General features: G+C 42.1%; 1 protein-coding gene across 1 annotated transcript; it reads left to right on the top strand.

Moving 5' to 3' along the window:
* The first annotated feature begins 811 nt into the window (after positions 1 to 811).
* LOC126709296 (uncharacterized) lies at positions 812 to 1,381 on the top strand. Its single transcript, XM_050409522.1, has one exon. The coding sequence runs from the start codon at positions 812 to 814 to the stop codon at positions 1,379 to 1,381; it is 570 nt and encodes a 189-aa protein (XP_050265479.1).
* Positions 1,382 to 25,489: the final 24,108 nt, after the last annotated feature.

Genomic DNA, 25,489 nt, shown 5'->3' on the forward strand with positions numbered 1-25,489 from the left:
ATCTTATGCATGGAAGAGTATCCTTAGAGGGAGAGATATTATTCAAAGGGGAGCAATATGGAGGATTGGAAGTGGAGAAAAAATTAACATCTAGCAGCAATGCTGGCTGCCAAGAAAACACCCTCCATGGCTGCTGAATTGTCCACTAGAAAGTTTTGAGAATCACACTGTGGATTCACTTATTGATCCGGTCTCAAGAAGCTGGAATGAGGAGTTGGTAGATGGCCTATTTGGGGTAGAGGATGCAGAGATGATTAAGAAAATACCCCTGTGTAGAAGTGCAGCAGAAGACACTCTTTATTGGCCTTATTCCACCTCTGGTCACTACACGTGCAAGTCAGGTTATAGATTCCTTAAAGAGGAATCAGAGTCACTTGCTCATGCACAAGCCCCACCAATCTGTGATGAGAAGGTTTGGAAAGCAATATGGAAGATGCAAGTCCCATCGAAGATTAGAAATTTTATTTGGCGAGCTTGTTGCAATGTATTGCCGACCAAACAAGCACTGATGAAGAGGAAAATAGTTGCTGAACCGATTTGTGAAAGATGTAAATTGGCTGTGGAAGATGCAGAGCACGCTTTGTGGTCATGTCCGGAGTTGGATGTGGTGTGGGCTGATCAGGTACCGTGGAGTTTCAGGTATGAAGTTGGTTTCTCAGGTGTGAAGGAGTTGCTGTCATGGATGGTGGAGAAAGGAATGCCCTTGGAGCTGTTTGCATTTACGGCTTAGAGGATTTGGAATCAGTGGAATAAATTCCGTGTGAACCTTCAGTCCAGTCCGCTTCATCAAGTGGCAGAACAAGCTAGAGCCATGTTGGTGCAATACCAGATGACCACACGGACTGCAGAAGTGCAGCTTGGGAGCAGCGGCATCAAAGGAACAAGGTGGAGTCCCCCGCAAGCTGGTTTTGTCAAGATTAATTTTGATGGCACCGTGTTCAATAATGCAAACTCGTCGGGTGTTGGAGCTGTAATACGGAACCATGATGGAGCTGTTATGGCCTCTTGCGCAGAAAAATTATACCAAGCTTACAAGGCAGAGGAGATAGAAGCGTTGGCAGCACTTAAAGCGTTACAGTTGGCTTTCGATCTGGGTTTCCAAAATGCCATACTTGAAGGGGACTCGCTTGGTCTAATAAAAGCTTTGAAGGCAGACGACCATAATTTATCTCCACTAGGTCTATTGGTAGAGGATGTTAAGTTGGCTGCAAGTAATTTTGTTAGTTTGTCGTATTCTCACATTAAGAGAAACGGTAATAGTGTAGCTCATAATCTGGCGAAACATGCTATAAGCATACCAGATTTTCAAGTTTGGATGGAAGATGTCCCATCACATTTTGTGCCCAACCCGGAACCGACCCGATCACTTCGGTTCTCCTAAACATGGACCCGCCGCCGACCCGCGGACGGCAACGGTTCGGGTGGTCAGACGTCAAAATTTTCCGGTCGGTTTCCGGTCGGACTCGGATTGTGAGAATTGCGCCGGATTTTTGCCAAAATCTGTTTATTTTTGCTGGATCTGTCCGGATTTCGAAGAGAGCTCGGCTGATCTCAACGAGCTTAGGCCGATCTCGAAGAGATCTTGGCAGATCTCAACGAGATTAGGCCCGATCTCGAAGAAATCCGACGAGATCTCGAAGAGATCAGGCCAGATCTCGACGACATCAGGCCCGATCTCGAAGAGATCCGACAAGATCTCGAAGAGATCAGGCCAGATATCGACGAGATCTCGCCGGATCTCGACAGATCGGACAAAATCATACCGGCGAACGACCTTAATCGACGGAGAAAGCTTTTCCGGTGTGTTTTCTGGTCGGGTCGGTTGAAATTGGTTTTCCATGCTTTAATCCGTCAACCGACCCGCCGGACTCGGATTTTGGGATCGGGGATCCGTCGCCGACCGTCACCGGCGTCGGGTCGGCCGGTTCTCGGGCCGGATCGGGCGGGTTGGCGGGTGGGTCGGGTACCGGGTCTAGTTGGACACCCCTAATTATATGGGGTTGAATAATCATTATTAAACTTACCCATGTAAATATATATATATATATATATATATTTATGGAAAGTAGAATTGTTCGATTCTCAATTTGATCCACAAAACTTCTCACCAATCCTATGTAGTATTTCAGTCCTAACGACCATGGTTGGGGGGTCCGGGGTGCAGCGGTGCCTAATCTCTTTACATGATCGTACCCTAAGTCCGGACTTTGCTTGGTTGTGCAGACTTACATCATGGAGTCAATAATCGGTTCCTAGACTTATAACTATGTGGCAATTTATTTCTTATCTCTACTTTAGAGACGCATACTATCAGGCTCATGCTGACTATGATTCTAAATTGCATTTGCATTGTATTACGTACCCCACCCGCAATAGTAGTCAACATGACAACACAATGAGGAGGGGGTGAGGCCCACAGTATTCACAACTGCGACTCCATTGGGTATAGTGAGTTAAACTTCGACTGTTTCTGAACTGTGGATAAGTGGAAGTTTGCCTTTTGGGCCTGAATGCCTGTGCACATTTCTTGGTGGTTTCATCCCTTTACAGTATTAAAATGTGCAAATCCTGTAGTCATTATCTAGGATTTGAGAGCCACCTTTTCTTTTCTTTTTTTGACTGAAATGGTAGAGCCACCTTTTCTTTATGAAGCCCGTCAAGGTCCACAAAAGATTGTGGCACATTCTACGGGAATTCCTCAATTAGTGTGACCCTATGCTTTAAGAATCGAGAGCTTCACACTAGGATGACACTGGACCTTAACCTTGGGAGATTTCTGCACTTTGAGGATGGTATCAAATCTATACATTGATTTATGAGTCACCTCTTGAAGCCCATCTGTTGAGTACTTTTCGTGCTTCTGTTTCTATTTTCTAAAAAAAAATATTATAATGTTTTTTCCAAACAAACTTGAGGCCAACAAAGACATGACCCATTTTGCAAATTAGAAGGCGTCCAAATATTTCAAAACTTAGGACCTAAGGTATAAGTGGACCTACCAAAAAATAATAATAATAATAAAGGTATAAGTGGGTTATGGGCTTCGTAAAGTGATTGTGGTGAAATTTTTTTTTTTTTTTTTTGGAGAAAGAAGTAAATTTTATTGATCTAAATCCGATTGTAATACAACATCCAAATCATTAGGTAGAGATTCTACCTATACATCCGTATCTGTAGATAAAACTACTCTCTTAGCTAAGGCATGAGTTAACCTATTTCCTTCCTGACTGTTTGTCTGAACTTGCAAAACTGAAGAGTAGTACCTAAACTCTAACATTTATTAGTCACATGACCAAATAATGTGCAGCATCTCCTCAACTCAGTCAGGGCAGTGATGACCCTTTAACAATCCCCCTCTATCTCTACATTGAACAAGCTTAGCTCCTTGGCGAATAAAACTGCACGATGAGCTGCCATGGCCTCTGCCAACTCCACAGATTGAATAAGTGGAATTTTTTGACTTAGAGCAGCAATTATTTGACCCATATGATCACGGAACACCATTCCAATACCAGCATAACCCGAAGCATCAAAGAAAGTCGCATCAAAATTACCCTTGTAAATCTGCTCAGACGGCGGAAACCAATGAGCCTGAGCACGCCTAGGAATAGGCCGAGATGGCTATTGATTCGTGTCGAGGTGCTCCATTACATATTCCTTCGCTCAACTTCCCAACTCGTGTAGACTCCAAGAAGGCTACTTGTCTTTAAGCTGATTCCGACGTTGCCACAAGCTCCACGCTATGGTGAAGAACAAGGCAACCCAAAACTGAGAGCACCTATGCATCACCTCCTCAATCAAGTCGACAAAAGTCCTATACTGTTTCTAGAATAAATGTGCATAGCCCGGATCAGATATCCACACAAACTAAGCTTGATCACACAACCAGAGACTGTGCAGTAACGCCTCCTGATGCTCATCACACTGGTCGCAGGTTTCATCAATAGGGATGTGTCGAGCTCGCAGGTTTTGCTTCGTCGGAAACAAGTCTTTTGCTGCACGCCAAATGAAGTGTCTAATCTTATTAGGAGGAGCCCGTATTTTCCTTCCACAAGCTCTGTTGCTCTGTACCCGTGGAAGAACTTGGAGAATTGCTTGCCTTTGTCAATGCTAGAAGGCGATACGCACTCCTAACACTGTAGGTACCATCCACTGTCAAAGGCCAAACCAAAAGTTCCTCATCACGGCCCTTACCAACCTAAATCCGACTCACCAACTCAGCTTCCCAAGGATAGAACGATTCTTCTAGTTTGCCAGGATCCCATATCCTTGTGTTCGGGTAAAACAACTCACAAACCCGAGTTATGGTGGACTCACCCTGTGGAGATACAATCTCATGCCCACTTCCTACTTGCCAAATAGCACATTTCTCTATAACCTGCAAAATACTCTGCCATGCATAAGAGCATTTTTGAGGAATAGGGGCTTCCAAAATACTCCCATGAGGAAAATACTTCGCACTAAAAACCTTTTAAAGCAATGTATCATTTTGGTGAATTAATCTCCACACCTGTTTGGCCAATAAAGCATTGTTGAATTTTTGGATGTCTCTAAAGCCCATCCCACCAACCGATTTCGATGAGCACAAAGAGCTCCATTTCACCAAATGGATCTTTTTTGAATCACCTTAACCCCACCAAAACTTACGGATCATTGTTTTAATTTCCTTACACAAGCTAACTGGCATTTTAAAAACACTCATCGAGTAAGTAGGAATGGATTGGATGACTGCATTGATCATGTGCTCCTTCCCAGCTTATGACAAAAGCTTTTCCTTCCAACCTTGAATTCTTGCCCATGTCTGCTCCTTCACATTGGTAAAGCATGCTTTCTTCTCTTTGCCAATAAAAGAAGGAAGTCCCAAATATTTTTCGTAGTATTGTATAGCTGGTACATTAAGAGCCTCTTTGATAACATCCTCTGTCTGTGCATCAATATTCTTGCTAAAAAATAGAGTAGTTTTCTTCTTGTTTATAATTTGACCCGATGCCACCTCATAATAATTCAACAACGTTTGAATTTTATGGCATTCCTCCAAAGTAGATTTGCAAAAAATAAGACAATCATCTACAAAAAAATAGGTGAGTAAGTTCAGGCCCATTCCTACAAGGAAAAACCCCTTAATGTCTCCCTCCATGGCTACCCTCCTAGAGATGGCGTTCAACCCTTTTGCACAGAGCAAAAATAAATAAAGGGAGAGGGGGGTCACCTTGCCTTAACCCCCTAAAGGGGGAAATCAAACCCTTCAACTCCTCATTTACAAGAATGGAATAAGAAATTGGCATATGCACTTCATAATCAAAGCCACCCAAGAAGCTTGGAAACCCATCTTTAAGAGTACTTTTTCAAGAAAAATCGATTCCACTTAGTCATAGGCCTTACTCATATCCAACTTTAAAGCCATAAAACCTTTTTTTTCCTGTGCAATTAGTCTTCATATGATGCAAAGATTCAAAAGCTATCAAGATGTTGTCAATAATCAATCTGTTAGCAGTAAAAGCACTTTGAGTTTCTGAGATAATAGAATTAAGCATAGGCTTAAGGCGATTGGCTATCTTCTTACTTACAATCTTATAAATCACATTGCATAAACTAATAAGCCAAAAATCAGTAACTTTTTCTAGATTATGAACCTTTGGAATCAAAGTGATGAAAGTATGATTTATAGATTTCAAGATAACACCTGAGTTTAAGCTTGACAAAATCACTTGTGGGCACAACGATTTCCTCCTTAGGAAAGGGGAGTACGCCTCGGTTGAGTGGACCAAGGCGAAGAAGGAAATGGAGTCGCCACCTAGATTAGGTCTAAGAACCATAAATATAGTGTTCTTCATGGAAGGACTGATCTACTACTAGAGCATGTGTCCAAAGTTTAGGTATGGGGATGTGAAAGAGTTAGGCACCCAACCCCACTCGACCAGTGGGTCAGCCTCCACTCATTATGCTCCAAATCCTAATCCTATCAAAGGATCCTATAATATGTTATTCTAAACTCACACACATACTAACATACATCTAGCAATCAACATGGCATCTATCCCACGCTCATCCATAGCATAAAACCCTACCATTCATCTAGCAATATATATATCCAAGGGCAATAAGCACATCACAAGGCAGTAGCATCAACAAGACATTTAATCAAGCATATTCAATCATTCAAACCTAGCATCATGGTATTCATTAATCAAGGAAACCAATCATCATATTCAAATATGCATGTTCATATTCAAATGCATGACTTACCTTACTGCACCATAACACCTCAACCACCTATGCATCAATGCATGCTCAGGTTCATATGCATGTTTATGTGGTTCATCAAGGTTACAAACCCTAATCATCAATTCAACAATCAAAGTATATGAAACGTGTTATTCTACTAACCCCAATGCTAAACATGTGAAAACTAGATTCAACAAGACCTAAACATATGATTAAAACAAATAAAAAAATCAAGAACCCAAAATTTGCGTTTCTAGGCACGAGGATGCATGCGCATACATAAGTATGCGCACGCATACTACCCAGAAACATAGTTTTAAAACAAGCAACAAACAACAATCAAACAAAACCAAGCATGCTTCTAATATATAACCAAACAACCTAAACTAACAACAAAGATATCAAAGATCATAAAATGAAGATTAAAAAAAAAAATCTATTCATAAACATGCATTGGATTTAACAACAAACAAGAACAACACTTACACATCAAAACATGTTCATCAATATATCCAATCATTCAACTCTCCAATCAAAACATGATAAGACATAACAAAACAAAATTAAACAAAGCCAAACATATTTCTAAGCATTCATAACATATAAATCAAATTAAGATAAAAAGAACACAAGTTATAAAACCCTAAATTAAGGAAGAGTCATGAAGAGAGACTCACCTTGCTTATGGAACACAACTTGATTGATATTTTAACCGGCTCCTCGGTGCCTACACAACAAGATTGAATGATAATCAAGAGAATCAAAATATTCAATAGTTCATAGGTAATTATGACTCAAAATAAAAAGATGTTCTTGAAAAGATTGTTTGAAAAAAACTAGAAAATAGTTTCTGCGCTAATGAGTAATAGAGAGAGGTTTTGGAAAGCCAAAAACGTGCTTAATGATGTGTGTGCAAAAAGTTCAAAGTTAGAAAAGAGTTTTAGAAGATTTTAGGTGAAAAATGAACTCTCTCTTGCTAGGGTTTAAGCTTGGAGGCATAAGGTTGTATTTATATGTTTAAAGTAGGGTTTTCAAGCTCATTTAGAGGGTTTTGAACGTTCCAAAGGGTCTAGAGGCCGGGACTACGGACACAACCGGGGGAGTCACCACCTATTTTTTGCAATGGTTTAGGAACCATATATATAGTGTCCTCCCAATGAATGACCTATTTTGATCTTACTACTAGAGATATGGGTTCGGAGTTTAGGTATAGTCTTGGGAAGGTGTTAGGCTACCAAACATTGAGTCTTATGTCTTCATTAAAGGTGTACTCATTATTGTTATTCTAAACTCACACACAAACACTAGCATTCATCTAACAATCAAAATGGCATCAAACATTCCTAACCATACATCTATCATGCTTGTCATCACATCACAAACCCTATAATACATCTAATCATGCATATCATCGCATCATAAACCCTAACATTCATCTAGCATGGTAAACAAATCATCTCAAATGAGGCAGCAACAAATCATATCATCAATCAAAGCATGGCGTTCAATTTTGCATATATATGTTTATCAAAAGAAGATAAAACCCATCTAATAAACAAATGCATGTTCATGTGAATGCATGACTTACCTTACTTACCTTGTTGCATCTCAGCACTTATGGCATCAATGAATGGGCATTTGAATGCATGTTTATGGCATCAAAGCAAGAAATACAAAGAAAACCCTAATCTTAGCATGTTAAAGGCAAACAAGTTATTAAACAAAGGAACAGAGACATGAAAGCATAAAAAAGGGAAGGAAACAGAGACATATTATGTAAAATAAAAGGAATAAACAAAAGAAAAAAAACTCAGAATTAGGGTTTCTGGGCACGAGTATGCATGCACATACATAGGCCTATGTATGCTGATAAGTTGTATGCGTATGCATTCTTCGAGCTTGCGTATGCATGCAAGAAGCATGCACACACAGCCACACCCTAAACCCTAACCTAGAAACAGAAACACAGAAAAACAAAGCAAAGCTTTAAAATTGTAAATCTAACAACCTAACATGCTTCTAAGACAGAAGACAAACTAAGCCTAAACTAAACAAATATATATAAGCATAAATAAAGCAAAGAAACAGATTAAAACATAAAAGAAAAGACATAAATGAAAAGAAAAAGTTAGAACTTAAAACCTCAAACAATAAGCTTTTCAAACTTGATTTTGATTATTCTCCTCAATCAAATCTATTTACAATCAATAAAAAGTAATTAGTAAACTTCAAAACTCAAAAATCAAGGCCAGAAAAGGCCCCAATCAAATAAAATTAACTTGAGGATGTTTTATGAAAAACTCCCTCTTTGATTCACTATTTCTAGTGAACCTTAGGTTTTCCCTTAGGATTTTCTCTGTCCCATTTTGAAAATATACCATATAAGGCTATTTATATTGTGAAAATGGGGGTTTGGAATGGCTCCCAGAAGATGTGAAATTCGTTCCAAACTTCAGTCTTTAATGCTAAAAATTTACATTTCATAGGTTTCTGAAACCCTACTTGTGTGCACAAGCTCGTACCTACGTACGCAGGCTTTGAGGCTACATACGCAGGTTCATGTTTGCGTACACAAGCCAAGGGTTTTTTTTTTTGCCTTTATTTTCCAAAAATATGTTTATTTGCTTATTAAAAATTGTATTTTCCATTTTTACACGTCAATTTGTAATCTGATTGGGCCCTAAACCATTCTTGGGACTTAGAATTTCAGTATTATTGGGGAATGAGGCTCGAGTCATAAAGGGTACAAAATGCGGTGTCTACAAGGCCGCATCAAAGAGGGAGGCTTTGGGCCCTAAAAACTGAAGTTATAAGGTTCTATAACGGGCCATGCGTATGCAGGTTTGTGCATGCATACGCATGCATGCTTCTTGCATATGCATGCATCCCTAGAAACCCTAATTCTGACAGATTTGATAATCCAACTTCAAATGGTCATAACTCACTCAATTTAAGTCCATATTAGGTAAAATTTGTGTTCAAATTGAAGCCCAGGATGTCTACTTTCCAATGAAATAAACTTCACTCAAAAATTCTAAGTGCATAAAAGTTTATGATAAAAAATAAAAAAGTGCAAAGGTCATTTTTCAACATTGTTTTCAAAACAATTTGAGCACTTTTAAGTTGTGATTACTTCTAAACTATCAAAATAACTTCAATTACCTTTTGTAGACATGTCAAGCTCATCATTGGGACTGTGGACTAAAGTTTATTAACCAGGTATAAAATGAGGTGTCTACACCGCTTAATAGACATTCATTCCCACATCATACCAATATGTTTGATAAAACAAAGGTGGCAACCATATGGCCCCAAAGCCTTAAATGGGCCATTTCCTAGATAGCAACATCCACTTCCTCTAAAGTATATGGTCAAGCCAGATCTATCCTCATCTCCTCGGTCACTACCGCATCAACCCCATTCAAAATATGCTCAAAATCATGAGGATGTAAGGAGGAGAATAACTTAGAGTAGTATTCATTTAGCAATCCTAAGAAGGTATCCTCATCTTCATGCCAAACTCCATTATCATCCTTCAAACCCTTGATAAAGTTTTTCCTCTTCCTTTGAATGGCTGGCCAATGAAAAAATTTCGTGTTCCTATCCCTACTTTGCAACCATTGAATCTGAGAGTGCTGATGCCTATTGACACCTTATTTTGCAACCTGCACTTAACCTCACACGGAGGGTAAAAGGGTAATTTCACCTTGAAAATATGCATCTTAATTCTAGTCATTAGATCCTTAATCTCATTTCACCAAAATGATCTTGATGTTGTAACGATCAAATCGACTGGTCATAAGCCCAAATCGGACCACCAGATTGAGAGTTATCATTAAATCAAGTTTTAATGGCTGAGATGCACTATCACAAATTGAGTCCGACTATATGTGATTATGAACAATTGATTTCAATTGGTTATAAGTATAATCAATTTGAGATCAATGATGTATCATAATTTGATTGGTTATGACTACATTATATGGTAGGGTTGCACACACCTAATTAACTAGATAGTTAAACATTAATTATTCAATGAGTAATTTGTGTAATTATCTTTTAATTTGAGTAAATTTGAAACCAATTAAGTTTGAAATGGGAGTGATTGGAGCCATTTAATGTTAATTGGGAGCTAATTTGGGACATATTAATGTTAATTATGCTGAAACCATTTTCTAACAAATGACCTCTACTCACCATTTCATTGATATCTCTCAGAATATTTTGAATATGTGAATGAGGTTAATTTTCCCAGAAACTAGACATCCGAAGCTTCAATTTGAACACAAGAACAAGACAATTCCGATCAGAATTGAGTGAGATATGATTATTCGAAGTTGGCTCTACAAGCTGTTACAGCAACTACGGGAAAACCGAATTTTGGCTTGCTCCTCAGTCCCACCAATCTTTCCATTTAATGCACCAGATTTCCTCCAAGGCTAAAATGAGGTTGTGAGAGTGTCTTTTTCGGGATACTCAGGCCCAAGGATCCCGAGCCTGAATGAAAAGGAAAGGATTTGGTGGACCGGGTCTTGACTCACCGCAGCTAACAAGCTGTTTAAGAATCAAGTGAATGCAGAGAATACTCCTGACAACATAAAGAAAAAAATGACAAACAAGGATATCGAAGAGTGCCAAGAATTAACAACGTAAGTTCAGAAAGAAAGAAAAATAGGATTAGCAATACGATAAAAAGAGTGCTGTGGGGATCCTGGGAATTATGAAACAGTATTTCATTAAGACATTATCTGTTTGATTACAGAAAACTTACTAGGACGTGATACAAGGTCCAATCAAGCTCAAAAATTGCAGCCTTGAATGGCTATTTCAGCCTTCAAAACTTGCGAAGTTTGATTCTCGTTGAATCCGAGTATGTGCCATAGCGGCCTTTACAGGATATCGGGAAGCAGTATTTGTTTTTCCTTAGTATTTTCTTTCTGCACAGATTTTTCTGATAGTTTTTCCTAGAGAATTTCTTCTTTCTTGTGTTTATTTCTTTTTTTCTCGCTGCCTTCTTCACAACCCATCCCCTCCTTTTATAGTGGAGTTTTCTGGGCGTCCCGGGGAACCGTTGGTTCCCTTGTTTTGTTCTTTTGCAAACAGAGCATGCTCTGTCTCCATCGCCTCGGTAAGTCCTTTTTCCGTTTTCTCTCATTCTTTCCTTCTCTTGGTTCTGATTCCTTCGAAAGCTTTTGGTTGGCCATCCTCTTTGGGACGTGCTGAGGTATGCCCTTCTCGGCATCCCCATTTCCGGCGTCTTCCCCTTTTCCCTTTCTTTCCTTTTTGGGCGGAATCCTGTTCTGCCATTTTTGAAAGTCATTTGTTACCATTCTTCTTCCCTGTCCTAGTTCCCCGAGGTCCTTTTCTGTCTGTGCCATTGAGAGGTCGCTCGCGTCTTTTATTTCTTGTTTTTCTTCTTCTGTCTTCTTTCTATCGATTTGTCCCAGTCTTCCTTTTTATTTGTGCTTGAAGGGATCTGCGCTTATTGAGGATCCTTGCCTCTTTACACTCTGTCGTGGTTTCTTTTTGGACGCTACTTTCTTTTCTGGGCTCCAGGATCCTCTGGGCCTTCCTTTTATTTCCCCATGAGTCATCCGTATCTATTGCTTTGGGCTTAGCCTGAATTTTTTCTTTTGGGCTTGACTTGTTCTTCTGTTTTGGGCTTATTTTATTATGGCCCTTTCTTTTTCAGACCTCAACATTTAGCCCCCCGAGCTCGTGGGTTGCCTGAAACCCACGCGTGAGTGATTTAGGTTTCCTAAGATTTTCGTGGTATCCCCCTTTTTTTTCAACTTCTACTGGGTTCCCTTCCTCTTTACTTGGGATCCCGGCTCTTTTCTGCTGCTTTTAGTCACCTCCTTTTTGCGTGTTGTATTCCCTTACTTTTTTGCAGCTTCCTCTTTATACGGGACGTGGCAGTTGGGTATTTGAGGTAAAACTCCTCTACCCACTTTTCTCGTTTCCCGTTATTTCTCATCAATAACTGCTGATTAATCCCTACTTCAAATTAAATTTCTTGGCAACTGGCGCGTCTTTCCATAAACTGTTTTCCCCAACTGCTATTTGCGCCTTTATTGTAGCCGTTTCATCTTATCACTTTGCTTCTCTGAGTTTTTCACTCTTTGTGTTTCTCTTTCTCTTTCTCTTCTTCTCTGTTACTCTGGTCTTCCTCCCTTTCGCACTTTCAATCTCTTTTCTTCTCATAGTGTGTGTTGTTTCCATGGCTTCTTCTTCTTCTCGAAAGAGGAGAGAGCGTACTCCCAGTCCTTCTGAGGGTGAAGGTTCTTCTGGTTCTACTCCGAGCGATTCTCACGAGGTTGCTGAACGTCCGGCCTTCCCTTTACGGGATCCTTGGTATTCTCCCAGTTTATTTTTTCCTCATATATCTCATGGTGAGGCTCCTCCATCCCCTCACGTTTGGATGTTTTCTGGCCAAGCGGGTTTCGCTGGTTCCGCCCAGGTTCCTGACCCTAGAGAGATTTTCGATCTCCAGATCAGACAAGGAATCCGAGAGGCGATTCCTATTTTCTTTGATTTTGTTCCGGGAAAGATTCAGGGTTGGCCTATATGGGTAGACAAGGAACTGTCTGATGCTGAGTTTGTGGGTCGTTTGGAGCGCGCCGGCATCCTAAAGGCAGTGGCTATTTCCAGAAACCTTGAGGGCTTTAGAGACGCCAAAGGGCTCAGGCATCTGGTACGTCGTTGGTGCCCTTCCCTTCATACTTTTTTCTTTTCTACTGGTGAATTGACGATCACCTTGGAGGATGTGGTTAATAACTTCCTCCTCCCGGTGTTTGGTGAAGAGAATCCCTTTGATATTAACCTTTCTGGTGAGGATCTCGTGGTAGAAGAGAAATTATTTGGTCATTTTGGTGGTCGCTCCGCCTCTCCTGGTGGTAAGCCTGCTAGGATGGGGAGATGGGTGATGACCCTCTCTTGTGAAAAGGATAAGGAAGTGAGGTGGGCCGGTTTCCTGGCCTTTTGGCTTAGTAAGTTTTTGTTTAGTGAGTTCCCTGGGTACGGAGTTAAGTCTTCGTTTTTTCCGTTGGCAATCAAGTTGGCTCGAGGTACCCAGTATCCTTTAGCCCCTCTGTTTTTGGGTCATGTTTATTCTCAACTGGACCAGCTTCTTGGAGATGAGGCTGAGGGTGATTCTTGTTATGTGATCACTTCATCTCTTCACTGTGCCATTCTTCAAATTTTCATGTGGGACCGTTCTGCAGCTACTTTGGCTAAGTGCAGGAATTTGAAATTTGTGAAGGACAAGTTCCAAGGATCCCCCGACATAGTGAAGGGTCTTTGTGGCAATTCTACCAATGCCTTTCCCATTATTTTTCGTTGGATTAGCTTGAAAGGTGGTGGCCTCAATCTTGTGGAGTTGTTTGACCAAGCAGGGAGCTTATATTGGAGATCCCCTCGTGAGTTTGGTCCTGGCTTTGCATGTGATTCTGTGTTGTCTTCTTTTTTATCTTCTACAGGTAATACCTTTGACTTGTGCCGTGGTGATGAGGGCAGTCTGGCTTATCTCGCCTGTATTAGCCCCTCCTGGCTTCCTGTGCCTTCTTCAAGTGGCCCAAAATATACTCATTATTCAGCACACCGGGTGCTCCGACAGTTTGGTTTTGATCAGGACATTCCGCCAGTTTTTAAGGATGTGGTGCCATCCCTTCCTTCCTTGGATCCTTTCTTGAGGCTGCAGGCCTTTTCTTATTGGTCACGGAGGAGCCCCCAATTTGTAGTGCCTAACTCTCAGAGAGGAGTCTTTACTTCTAGTGGCTATACCAGTTATTGGAGAAGAGTACAAAAATCTTTTGTTGACTATGTTGGCACTGGTACAGTTCGGGAAGTCCCGAATTCTAGCATTGTTTCTGCTCCGACAGCCAATAGACGTTTATCCCTTCCTACTGCTGGGATTGTTTCTGCTGCTGCAAGCAGCAAGACTGGGTTTGCAGAGTGGCATGCCTCCAGGGGAGGTTGGGTGGCTTATGGACAGGATTTTCCTGAGACCTGGCTGGGTGATAGTCTCATCATTGGTGCTTCCTCTGGGGTGCCCATCAAAAAGGGTGCAACAGAGACAATAAGTGCTGCCACTGCTCCGAGTAAAGGTAAGGATGTCAAGTTGAAGAAAATGAAAGCTGCTGATGTTGGTGAAAGTACAGGGGGTGTGGAGATAGGCTCTGAGGCGAAAAGAAGGAAAACGGGGAAATCTCAAGCACACTTGGCATCTCAGGAAGGCAAGGATGTCAGGGAACCTTTAGTTTCAAGGACCCGGAAGAAGACCAAGGTAGAGTCTTCTTTTCCCCAGGTTCCTGTGACTGCTTCAGTCCATGGTTCTTTAGGATCCTCTGGTTTGGTATCCCAGCCTCCTTTAGGACCCTCTGGGCGTACTCGTAGTAAGCAAAAGACTTCTAGAGAATCTGTAGAGAGAGAGAGAAGGGCAAGACTTCTTTCCTTCTTCTCTCTTTTTTTTTTTTTACCTGTTCACCTTGTTGCACTCATTTTCTATTTTGCTGACGAGTGGTGATTTCCTTTGCAGTCCAAGCGCAAGTCTGATCACAAGAAGGGTAAGAGCCAATCTTCTGGAGACGACGTGGTACGTGTGTTCCCCCTTCTTCTGTTCTTTCCCTTTTGTTCTGACATTGTGTTGTTAGCATTTCCTGCTGTTGTGTTTTTCTCTCTTTTTTTTTTCACTTGGTATTGCCTTCTCCGCTTCTTCTTCCTTTAACTTGGTATTGACTTCTCCGCTTCTTCTTCCTTTAGGTGGAGGTATCCCCTCCTGTGACTGACAAGGCTCTGGGGGAGGAAACTATCACAGCTCTTTCTGTCGTTTTTCCTGTTATGGGGGAGGAGCCCCCTACTGATGATTCAGCTGAGGAAACCGGGCAACCGATGCAAGGTTCCCAGGATTCTCAGGATCCCAAAGTTTCTAGGATCCCGTCATCTCAAAGTCCCCATCTTGAACGCACTCCTAGTCCTATCAGGACTGTGTTTCCTCAATCCTTGTCAGATAAAGGTGCTTTGGGAGACACTCCTCTATCCAAACAAACAGGTAAACCTTGTTTCCTTGAAATAGCGTTATTTTTTTTTTACTTTCTTTTCCAGTTTTTTTTTTTTGAATTCCTCCTTTTCCTTTTCCTTTTAGGTCAAACCAGTGAGAAATCTGCTCCCAGTGTTGCCTCTTCTTTAGAATCAGAGAGCTCAGAAGGTGAGTGCAAGCTGCTCCCATCGTGTTTCCTTTTTCTTCCCCCCCCCCCCCCTTTTTTTTCTTTTATATGGCGAAGCCCCCTGCATCTATCCCTTCCTTTAGCCACTTTGCCATTGGTCCTTCACCTTTTCTTCAACTTGCTTTATGTTCCTTCCCAGAATCTTCGGGGAAGTCAGGAGATCAGAAAGAAGAGGCTCTGCCCCGAGAAACTGGAACCGGTTTGTTCTTCTTTTTCTCTCCTTTAAAAAAAAGAACTAAATCTGTTCTTCCTTTTCTTTTTCTTCTTTCCTTTTTTTTTTTTGAATACTGATACAGGCTTTGCAGGTTCTGAGCCTGTTATCCCTGAAGGAATTGTGAGACCTGTTGAAGTTGCTGACCTTCATCCAGAGCAAAAGGCTGCAAGTCCTCCTGCCTCTGCAAGTGGTGACACGGCGATGGGGGATGCCTCGAAGATGGCTGCCTCAGATCTTGATTCAAGGCTCTCCTCTTTCCTGGCTCGCTTTGATCTCTTGGAATTCAACAGTCTTCCTGCCAGCCACTTTCATGTTTTTGGGTCTTCTTATGGCAGCTTCCTGCGCTTCTCTGTTCCTGTGGAAGGCCTGCCGCTGCTAGAGAGCCTGCTCAAGAGTCACGAGGATTTTACCAGCGGCTTCAGGGGAGGCGTTTTTCTAGGCAATATTTTGATGGAGTTGTTGTGTGCTGTGTTGATTTCCCTAAGGAATTCCTCTGTAGATTCCTTGTCTGAAGAAAAGCTTCTGGAGTGGAGAGGGGTAGTGCAGGACCTTCTAGAGGCCAAGTTCAATTTGTCTTTTCTGCTGGATCACTTGCGTCTATTGGCTCATATGCTGTTTCAGAGGCAATCATTCAAGAGTATAGACACTGAGATAGCTGCTGCTGAGGAAGCTTTGGCTCATGCTCACAAGGTTTTACAAGACTTGAAGGTCAAGCGGCAGAGGATCCTTTCTACTTTGGCTGTGCCTGTTATTTCTCCGGATGCCTCCCTGTTGGCCGGCCTCATTCCTTAGCCTCTTTTTTTTTAGATTTACATGAACAATTTGGGGTTGTATAAGTTTTTTTTTTTGAACATTGCTCTGCTCTTTGCTTTCTCTTTTGTGTTTCAAAACTACTTCTTATTTCTTAGTATGTGAATTTGCCCTTTTCCTTGGATATATATATTGCCTTTACTTTCTTGTGACTCTTTTCTTTCCTGAGTCCTGGACCATGGTTTCCACAGACTTCACTGTAAGTTTTGGTCCAGGTACCCGATAATTTATTGTGCAAGTATTGAACTGGGTACACTGGTATCCTTCTCTATGTATGTTTTTTTTTTTTGAGATACGGTCCCAGTTCATGAACTTTGACAGGTTCCCCTTTTGCCAAGTGCTAGGCTAGGTATCCTAGATATTTTACTTTTATTCTGTGATCCTAGACCTATGCACTTGGGACTGTTTGTGGGATATCTGAAATTATTTGTGAGGTGGATCCTGGGCCATATGTAAAAGGGTATTACATATTCTCCCCTTTTTTTTTTACTCAGGTATCCTTCCTTAAATTTATCCACATTTGGTCTTTGCAGTATTTAAAGAAAAACTTAAATGTTGAAGAAACAGGAATTTCATTAAAACATGGTCATTTTTTTTTTAAGGAACAAAGAAAAAGTCTTTTGGTGCAGCATTGACCACAAAGTGTCAATCTATCACATGTTCCTGAACAAAATTATCTTAGACCAGAATTCTTGATAAAGGCTGAAAAATAAAAGACAAAAATAAAAAAGAACTTAGCAGATAGTGAAGCTGGTGAAAGGACCCTGAGGTACTGGGATCCCCTTGTCCTTACGCATAGTATTGCTTCAGCCATTTCCCGTTTATGGGCTCTATCAGGACTGTTCCATCTTCTTTGGCAAGGTAATAATATCCACTTTCATGAGCTGCATTGATGATGTAGGGTCCTTCCCATTTTGGGGTGAACTTGGAAGGCCCTGGCAGGTTCCTCCTCACGTGCTCCACCATCCTTAGCACTAATTGCCCTTTGGTGAACACTCTTGGGCATACTGCTTGTGCATATGCTCTGGTCATTCTTTGCTGGTATCTTTGGCTCCTTTTCTTGGCCAATTCTCTTTCTTCTTCTACTTCTTCCAGATCTACTAGCCTCTTTTCATTGCTTGCGTCCTCACTTTCTCCCTGATTTTCCTCGAGAATTACCCTTGGTGTAGGAATGATTAACTCCACAGGGCTGATGGCTTCTGTTCCATAAACCAGGGAGAATGGGGAGAATCCTGTGGCTGTCTTTACAGAGCTCCTACATGCCCAAAGCACATCTGCCAGATGGTCACTCCATTTTCCTCCATACTCATGCTTCATTTTCTTAAGGATTTTTAATATTACCCTATTAGTAGCTTCAGCTTGGCCGTTTCCTTGTGGGTAGTATGGGGTAGATCTTCCATGCTTGATGTGGTATGCTTCAGTTAATCCCTTCACATCTTTGTTTATGAATGGGGTTCCATTGTCGCTGATCAATCTTCTGGGGATCCCGAACCTTGTAATGATGTGGTCTCGAATGAAATTTGCTACAGCTGCTCCAGTAGCTTTTTTCAAAGGGACGGCCTCTACCCATTTTGTAAAGTACTCCGTGGTTGCCAGGATCCATATATAACCATTGGATGGAGGATTTATGGGTCCTATGAGATCGAGCCCCCAAGTATGAAAAGGCCATGGCGTCGTCATATCCTGTAGGACATTTGGGTGAGTGTGAATTGCATCTCCTAGGACTTGGCAAGCATGACATGTTTTGACCAGCTCCTCAGAGTCTCTTTTCATCGTTGGCCAGTAATATCTCAACAACAGTAACTGCTTGTACAGCCTTCTCTTCCCTGGGTGACTTCTGCAATCTCTAGAGTGCACCTCTCTGACTACTTCTCTAGCTTCCTTTGGTCCCAGGCACCTGAGGGGATCCCCATGGTATCATTTTTTGAACAAAATGTCGTTCTGCAAGAAATACCCGCACGCTAGTTTTTTGAGCTTGTGGGCCAGTTCCTTGTCGGTTGGCAGGATCCCCCGAGCCAGATATCCTATGAAAGGAACCCGCCAATCTTCTGTAATAAACATCTCGTAGCTTTCTTCTTTATCGATTGCCAAACGACATTCCTTGCATTTCCCCTGTATGATTGCTGCTTCCTTGTCCATATCTGGCCAGTAATACCCCATGCGTTGCATCCTTCTGTATAGGCTGACTTTTTCTGCAACTCCACATGCTTGGGCGTGTAATTCTTCTAGTTTCAACTTTCCTTCCTTCTCGGTGATACATCTGGACAGTATTCCTCCTGGCAGTCTTCTATACAATTCTCCTTCTATCTGAGTGTAATCCATTAGTTCTTTGATGTTCCCTCTAGGGCTCGCCTCTTTCATCCTTTCTTTGACTTCGTCCCTCCAGTCCCACTGTTTGGATTCCTCGGGGTACATCCCTTGGAGGATCCTTACAATAGAATGTTCCTGTCTTCCTATTTTTATCAGCGTATCCCTCCCATTAAATGGTATTTGGAATCCCAGGGTGGCGAGAGCATCTGCAAACCTGTTTTCACTTCTTTGAGTGTATTCTATGCTGAAGGTTTGAAATTCCATCTCCAGCCTTTGTGCCCAAGTCCTGTAGGCTGCTAAGCTTTGTTCCCGTAATGCAAAGTCACCTTTCACTTGGGAGACTACAAGATTAGAATCTCCCAGCACTCTCATATGTTTCACTCCTATGCTGAGTGCTATAGTCAACCCAGTTAAGTATGCCTCATACTCAGTTGCATTATTAGAGCATGAGAAACCAAGCTTGAAAGACAGGGGCATGATATCCCCATTTTCACAGCTTAGTACAATTCCTACCCCATTTGAAGTTGCTGTAGCTGACCCGTCAAACCTCATGGTCCATTTCTTCCCTAGGATCTCCATCACTGCTACCTCACCAGGGATTTCTTCGCTCAGTGGGCCTTCTTCCTTTCCTGGGAATTGAGCTAGCAAATCTGCTATGGCCTGGCTCTTGACAGCCTTGGGAGTTCTTATACCTATATCATATTGTGAGAGCAACACTACCAAGAGGATTTGGTGAGCTGAGAAGTACCTCTTCAACCTTTGGGATGCATAAACGATTACTAGGCAGGCTTTCTCTATTCTGGGGTACCTGGTCTCGGTATCCTTGAGTGTTCTGCTTACATAATATATGGGCTGCTCATTTCCTTAGTCATCTTCTTGTGCCAGCAAAGCTCCTATTGCCTGAGAGTTTGATGCTAAGTATAGCAACAGAGGTCGCCCACGTACTGGTGCCTGGAGGGTGGGCAGATGATTCATAATGCCTTGAATTCTTTGAAAAGCTTCCTGCTGCTCTGTTCCCCAGGTAAATTCATTTCCCTTTTTCAATAGGTTGGATAGGCCTGCTGTAGCTGAGGCTAAACCAGGCACAAACCTCCTGATATAGGAGACCCTTCCCAGGAAGCTTTTGAGTTCCCTAACAGTAGTTGGTCTTCTCATCGTGGCAATAGCTGTGGCCTTGGCTGGGTCCACGCTTATGCCTTTGTGATGTACCAGGAACCCAAGGAACTTTCCAGCAGACACTCCAAAGGCGCACTTCATGGGGTTCATACGTAACTTGTATTTCCTGCATCTTTCAAAGACTTGCTCAAGTACTTGGAAATGTCCTGTTCTGGTTTTTGACTTGACCACAATATCGTCTACATAATCTTCCATCTCCTCATGCATCATGTCATGAAAAATGGCTGTCATGGTCCGTTGATACGTAGCCCCCGCATTTTTGAGGCCAAAGGGCATTACAGTGCATCTTTGGCTGCCATGCGGATTTGGTTGTATCCACTGTACCCATCCATAAACGAGAACATTGAGTTTCCTGCAGCTGAATCTACAAGGAGGTCGATATTGGGCAAGGGGAACTCATCTTTAGGACATGCCTTGTTCAGGTTGCGAAAGTCTACACAGCAACGGATTTGACCATTTTTCTTCTTCACAAGTACAATGTTGGAAAACCATTTTGGGTGTTGGATGGGTTTGATAAAACCAGCTGTTAGTAATTTCTTGACCTCTTGGATTATTTGAGCTTCTACCTCAGTGTGGAAGACCCTAGCTGGTTGGACTACTGGCCTCATCTCTGGGTCCACATTAAGAGAATGGACTACCAACTCCGGGTCTAGACCAGGCATCTCATCATAGGTCCATGCAAACACATCTCTGTATTTTTGAAGTAAAGTTACCAGTTGTTCTCTTTCTTGAGCCGCCAATTGACTGCTAATGAAAACAGGTTTTCGGGATCCTGGTTCTGTTCCCAGGTCTACTTCCTTTAGTTCTTCCTCAGGCTGGATCTGGGCCTCCTTAACTGGTTCTTCTGGGATTTCTTCTTGGGCCATCATGCAGTTTGGTGGTCCGGGACCTTCCTGCACAATGCATTCGGGTCCCGCGCACCTTCACAAACGATAAATTAGCCTTCCCCCAGGTTCCCGCACCACCACACATTCTCGGGATCCTGAAGAGCTGGGCTCCCTCTTTTGTCTTTTTCTTTCTAAAAGGTTTCTCAGGTCACGGGTGCCCCTTCCTCCTTCTTCTTCTTCTAGGATAGGTCCCCCCGGGGTCCCCGGGGTGGGGTTCTCATCATCTGGCTCCAACTCATCATAAAACATCGTTTCTACAAAGTTCACTTCTCCCTGGCTGAAAGGATTATGATTGGCAGGGATCCTTATGGGCCTCCCATTCAGTCTCCCTTTAATGCATTGATGAAATGTGGATGGAATAAGACGATGTTTATGAAGCCACGGGCGTCCCAGCAGCACGTGATAAGAAACTTCTGCATTAATCACATGAAACCTTGTCAAAGCTACTATTGGTCCTACCCTTAAGGCTAGCTACACGTATCCTTCTATTGATTCCACCGATCCTCCAAATCCTGTTATTTCCATGGGGGCCCCCAGGATCCTTTTGTCAACTAAGCCAACAGCTTCCAGGGTACTTAAGGCAATGAGGTTGAGTGATGCCCCCGTATCCACCAGTGCTCTTCTGACTTGAACACCGTTTATGGTGGCCATGAGATAAAGGGGTCTACGGTGGTCAGGGTGCTCAATCTCCATGTCTTCATCAGTGAAGTTTATTACATTGGTTGTTTCCAGGAAAGCTCGACTAGCATGTGACTCAGCTGTAAAGCATTCCATCCCTGAATCTGCTGCTATGCTCATGAAAGACTCTGTGGCCACCCTTCTTGCTTCTGGTCCGAATCCTAATTGATTGAATAATAACCTGAACTTAGGATTCTTCTGGAGGGCTCTGACTGTGCTCGGGTGGAAGGATCCTTCAGATTCTCCTGCTTCTGCCGGGTTCCCGTGTATTACTACTGCTACCACCCCTTTTCCTTTGTGGTTAGGCAAGGGGTTCCTCTACACTTCTGTCTCCTTCTGAGTGAGTTCCAAGGTTCCTTCTCTCAACTTTTTGTGGAAGAGCCTGCGAAGGGTCCAGCAGTCCTTAGTGGAGTGCTTCACATAATTATGGATTCTGCAAAATAAAGGATTCTTCCTTTCTTCTTCGGTTGGTGGCCTGGACACAGTGAATGGCCTGACAACCCCATCTCCAATCCATTTGTCTAGGACATGGCTTAACTCCTCAGCTGTGCATGGGATCACCGGTGGTTCCTCGAACACCTTCCCATCTGGTCTCTTCCTTTTCTCTCCTGCTGATGCTGTCATAGCTTGGGACGCGGGCAGCCTTTTTGTTCTCATGGTTTGCGCCGTCCTTCTGGTTCTCTGTAGCAGGTCAGCAAACTGTGTGATACATAAATTTTCATGGTTGAGCCTGTAATCAAAAAGCATGTTGGCTATACAGGTTTCCACGAGTTCCTTTTCTTCATGGTCTCCATAGCAGTCTAGGGACACATCTTCGAATCTTTTAATAAATTGAACAGGATCTTCTCCAGGTCTCTACCTCACCATTTGCAGGTTTTGGAAAGTGATTTTGTCTTCACCAGGGTAATATTTGGCGCAGAATTTTTCCATCATCTCATCCCAGGTCTTGATGGACCCGGGTCTCAGCGTGGTGTACCAAGTGTATGCCCTATCCACTAAGGATTTGGCAAATTCCCTTAGACATAATTCTTTGTCTCCTGCATAGGGGCCCATAGTGTGGACAAACCTGCTCACATGTTCCACGGCACTTCCATTCCTCCCATCAAAAGGATGGAACTTTGGGGGTTCGTATCCCTTAGGATATGGTTTGCCAAGAAGTTCTGGAGGGAACGGGGGATCCCGAGAGAATTGCTTGGGGATCCTTGAGAGATTTTCCCTTTCTTACTCCAGGAGGGCATTGACGTCTGCCAGTGTCAAGTACTGAGGGTTGGCCCTTCCTCCCACTGCTGACCCTCCTTCTGGCTGTGTCCCATCTTGGTGGCCAGCAGGGGGAATATTGTCTCTGATTTCCTGTGTCCTGCCTTCTTTGAGAAGACGAACTTCTTGCTCCAGATCCTTTAACATTGTTGTCATCCTGGCCATTAAGTCTGGTTCCTGCCTTGCGTGTCTTTGTTCCGACACAACCTCCTGTTCTACCAAGGGTATCCCACCTCCTTACCTGGAGGCTTCCTCGTTTTCTCCTACAGGCTCAGAGGCCGTAGATGGCACATTAGTTCCTTTGCTATTTCTTTGTCTTGGAGGCATTCTCTGTGAAGGGATTGTTTCTTCCTTCTTCTTTGCCCAGTCCCCAGCGGAGTCGCCAAAATGTGAGAGTGTCTTTTTCGGGATACTCAGGCCCAAGGATCCCGAGCCTGAATGAAAAGGAAAGGATTTGGTGGACCGGGCCTTGACTCACCGCAGCTAACAAGCTGTTTAAGAATCAAATGAATGCAGAGAATACTCCTGACAACATACAGAAAAAAATGACAAACAAGGATATCGAAGAGTGCCAAGAATTAACAACGTAAGTTCAGAAAGAAAGAAAAACAGGATTAGCAATACGATAAAAAGAGTGTTGTGGGGATCCTGGGAATTATGAAACAGTATTTCATTAAGACATTATCTGTTTGATTACAGAAAACTCATTAGGACGTGATACAAGGTCCAATCAAGCTCAAAAATTGCAGCCTTGAATGGCTATTTCAGCCTTCAAAACTTGCGAAGTTTGATTCTCGTTGAATCCGAGTATGTGCCATAGCGGCCTTTACAAGATATCGGGAAGCAGTATTTGTTTTTCCTTAGTATTTTCTTTTTGCACAGATTTTTCTGATAGTTTTTCCTAGAGAATTTCTTCTTTCTTGTGTTTCTTTCTTTTTTTCTCGCTGCCTTCTTCACAACCCATCCCCTCCTTTTATAGTGGAGTTTTTTGGGCGTCCCGGGGAACCGTTGGTTCCCCTGTTTTGTTCTTTTGCAAACAGAGCATGCTCTGTCTCCATCGCCTCGGTAAGTCCTTTTTCCGTTTTCTCTCATTCTTTCCTTCTCTTGGTTCTGATTCCTTCGAAAGCTTTTGGTTGGCCATCCTATTTGGGACGTGCTGAGGTATGCCCTTCTCGGCATCCCCATTTCTGGCGTCTTCCCCTTTTCCCTTTCTTTCCTTTTTGGGCGGAATCCTGTTCTGCCATTTTTGAAAGTCATTTGTTACCATTCTTCTTCCCTGTCCTAGTTCCCCGAGGTCCTTTTCTGTCTGTGCCATTGAGAGGTCGCTCGCGTCTTTTATTTCTTGTTTTTCTTCTTCTGTCTTCTTTCTATCGATTTGTCCCAGTCTTCCTTTTTATTTGTGCTTGAAGGGATCTGCGCTTATTGAGGATCCTTGCCTCTTTACACTCTGCCGTGGTTTCTTTTTGGACGCTACTTTCTTTTCTGGGCTCCAGGATCCTCTGGGCCTTCCTTTTATTTCCCCATGAGTCATCCGTATCTATTGCTTTGGGCTTAGCCTGAATTTTTTCTTTTGGGCTTGACTTGTTCTTCTGTTTTGGGCTTATTTTATTATGGCCCTTTCTTTTTCAGACCTCAACAGAGGTCTAGGTTCATGATTCTTTGTCAACCCTCATTAAATGGCCTTCCATTCATATTTTATCCACCACTACTATATAAACCCCCCTCTCCTTCATTCTAAGAAACACACAAAAAACCCCTCTCTCTTCCCTTCTCTTGAGTTCTAGTGAAATTGAGTAGTCTTGTCATATCTTGGTCTTCCTGAGACTCAAGATATTGAGTGAGACTCACTCTCCCTCTCCTAGCTTATCTTTTCCTCTACCCTTAGGACTTCTATCAAAAGTCCCCTTCTCCACCATATGGATCTTGCATGAAGATATAATCAATTTCCCTAACTTATTTTTTGTGTTGTCATTATGAGAATTTAGGATTAAAGCATGATATTAACTATTTTAATTCTCTTGAATATGTTTGAATGTTCTTATGTATTATTCATATGTTCTTGGTTGTTCATCACATGTTCATGCATAACACTAGTTTTAATCTTAAATCCACATCAAAAATATGAAAAACATGTTTGTTTAATAATTCTTTCAAATCCTTGAATCTAGAATATCACCATCCACACACATTCACTAGAATTTATTTTTCAATCCAAATGAAATGCTTAATAAATAGAATTAGGGTTTATCACATGCACACACTTTAAATTAAACATGCAAATTGATTGACATATTGGATGATATGATATGAATGTGAGCCACTACAATCTGGAAGACCGGCTTCACCGGGCAATGTGGGTGCCTAACACCTTCCCACCTTGTAACATAGCCTCTGAGCTTAGGTCAAGGGTTAGTAAATCAAATGCTTATTCATATAATTTTCTATTTTTAGATTGTAACTAGGAAATAAAGTTATGTACTTTATCTTAGATTGTATCTAGGACCAAAGCCATGTAATTTTCCTATGATCAATGTAAATTTAATTTCAAATTAATAAAATGAGGAATTTTTCAATTATGGTTTTCTTATTTTTCCAATAATTAAATAAGTGACGACTCCATTGTAAAACCCTTAATCTAAAGGGAAAAATATAACTAGTCGAATCTCCATTTTGAGAGGCAACAATACGACTCCACCCGTTCACATGGG

The sequence above is a fragment of the Quercus robur genome, chromosome 1, assembly GCF_932294415.1.
Source record: "Quercus robur chromosome 1, dhQueRobu3.1, whole genome shotgun sequence".
NCBI classification, from domain to species: Eukaryota; Viridiplantae; Streptophyta; class Magnoliopsida; order Fagales; family Fagaceae; genus Quercus; species Quercus robur.

What these genes read in the sequence shown, in the direction of transcription:
- LOC126709296 (XM_050409522.1), top strand. Translation starts at nt 812, where the DNA reads ATGTTGGTGCAATACCAGATGACCACACGGACTGCAGAAGTGCAGCTT.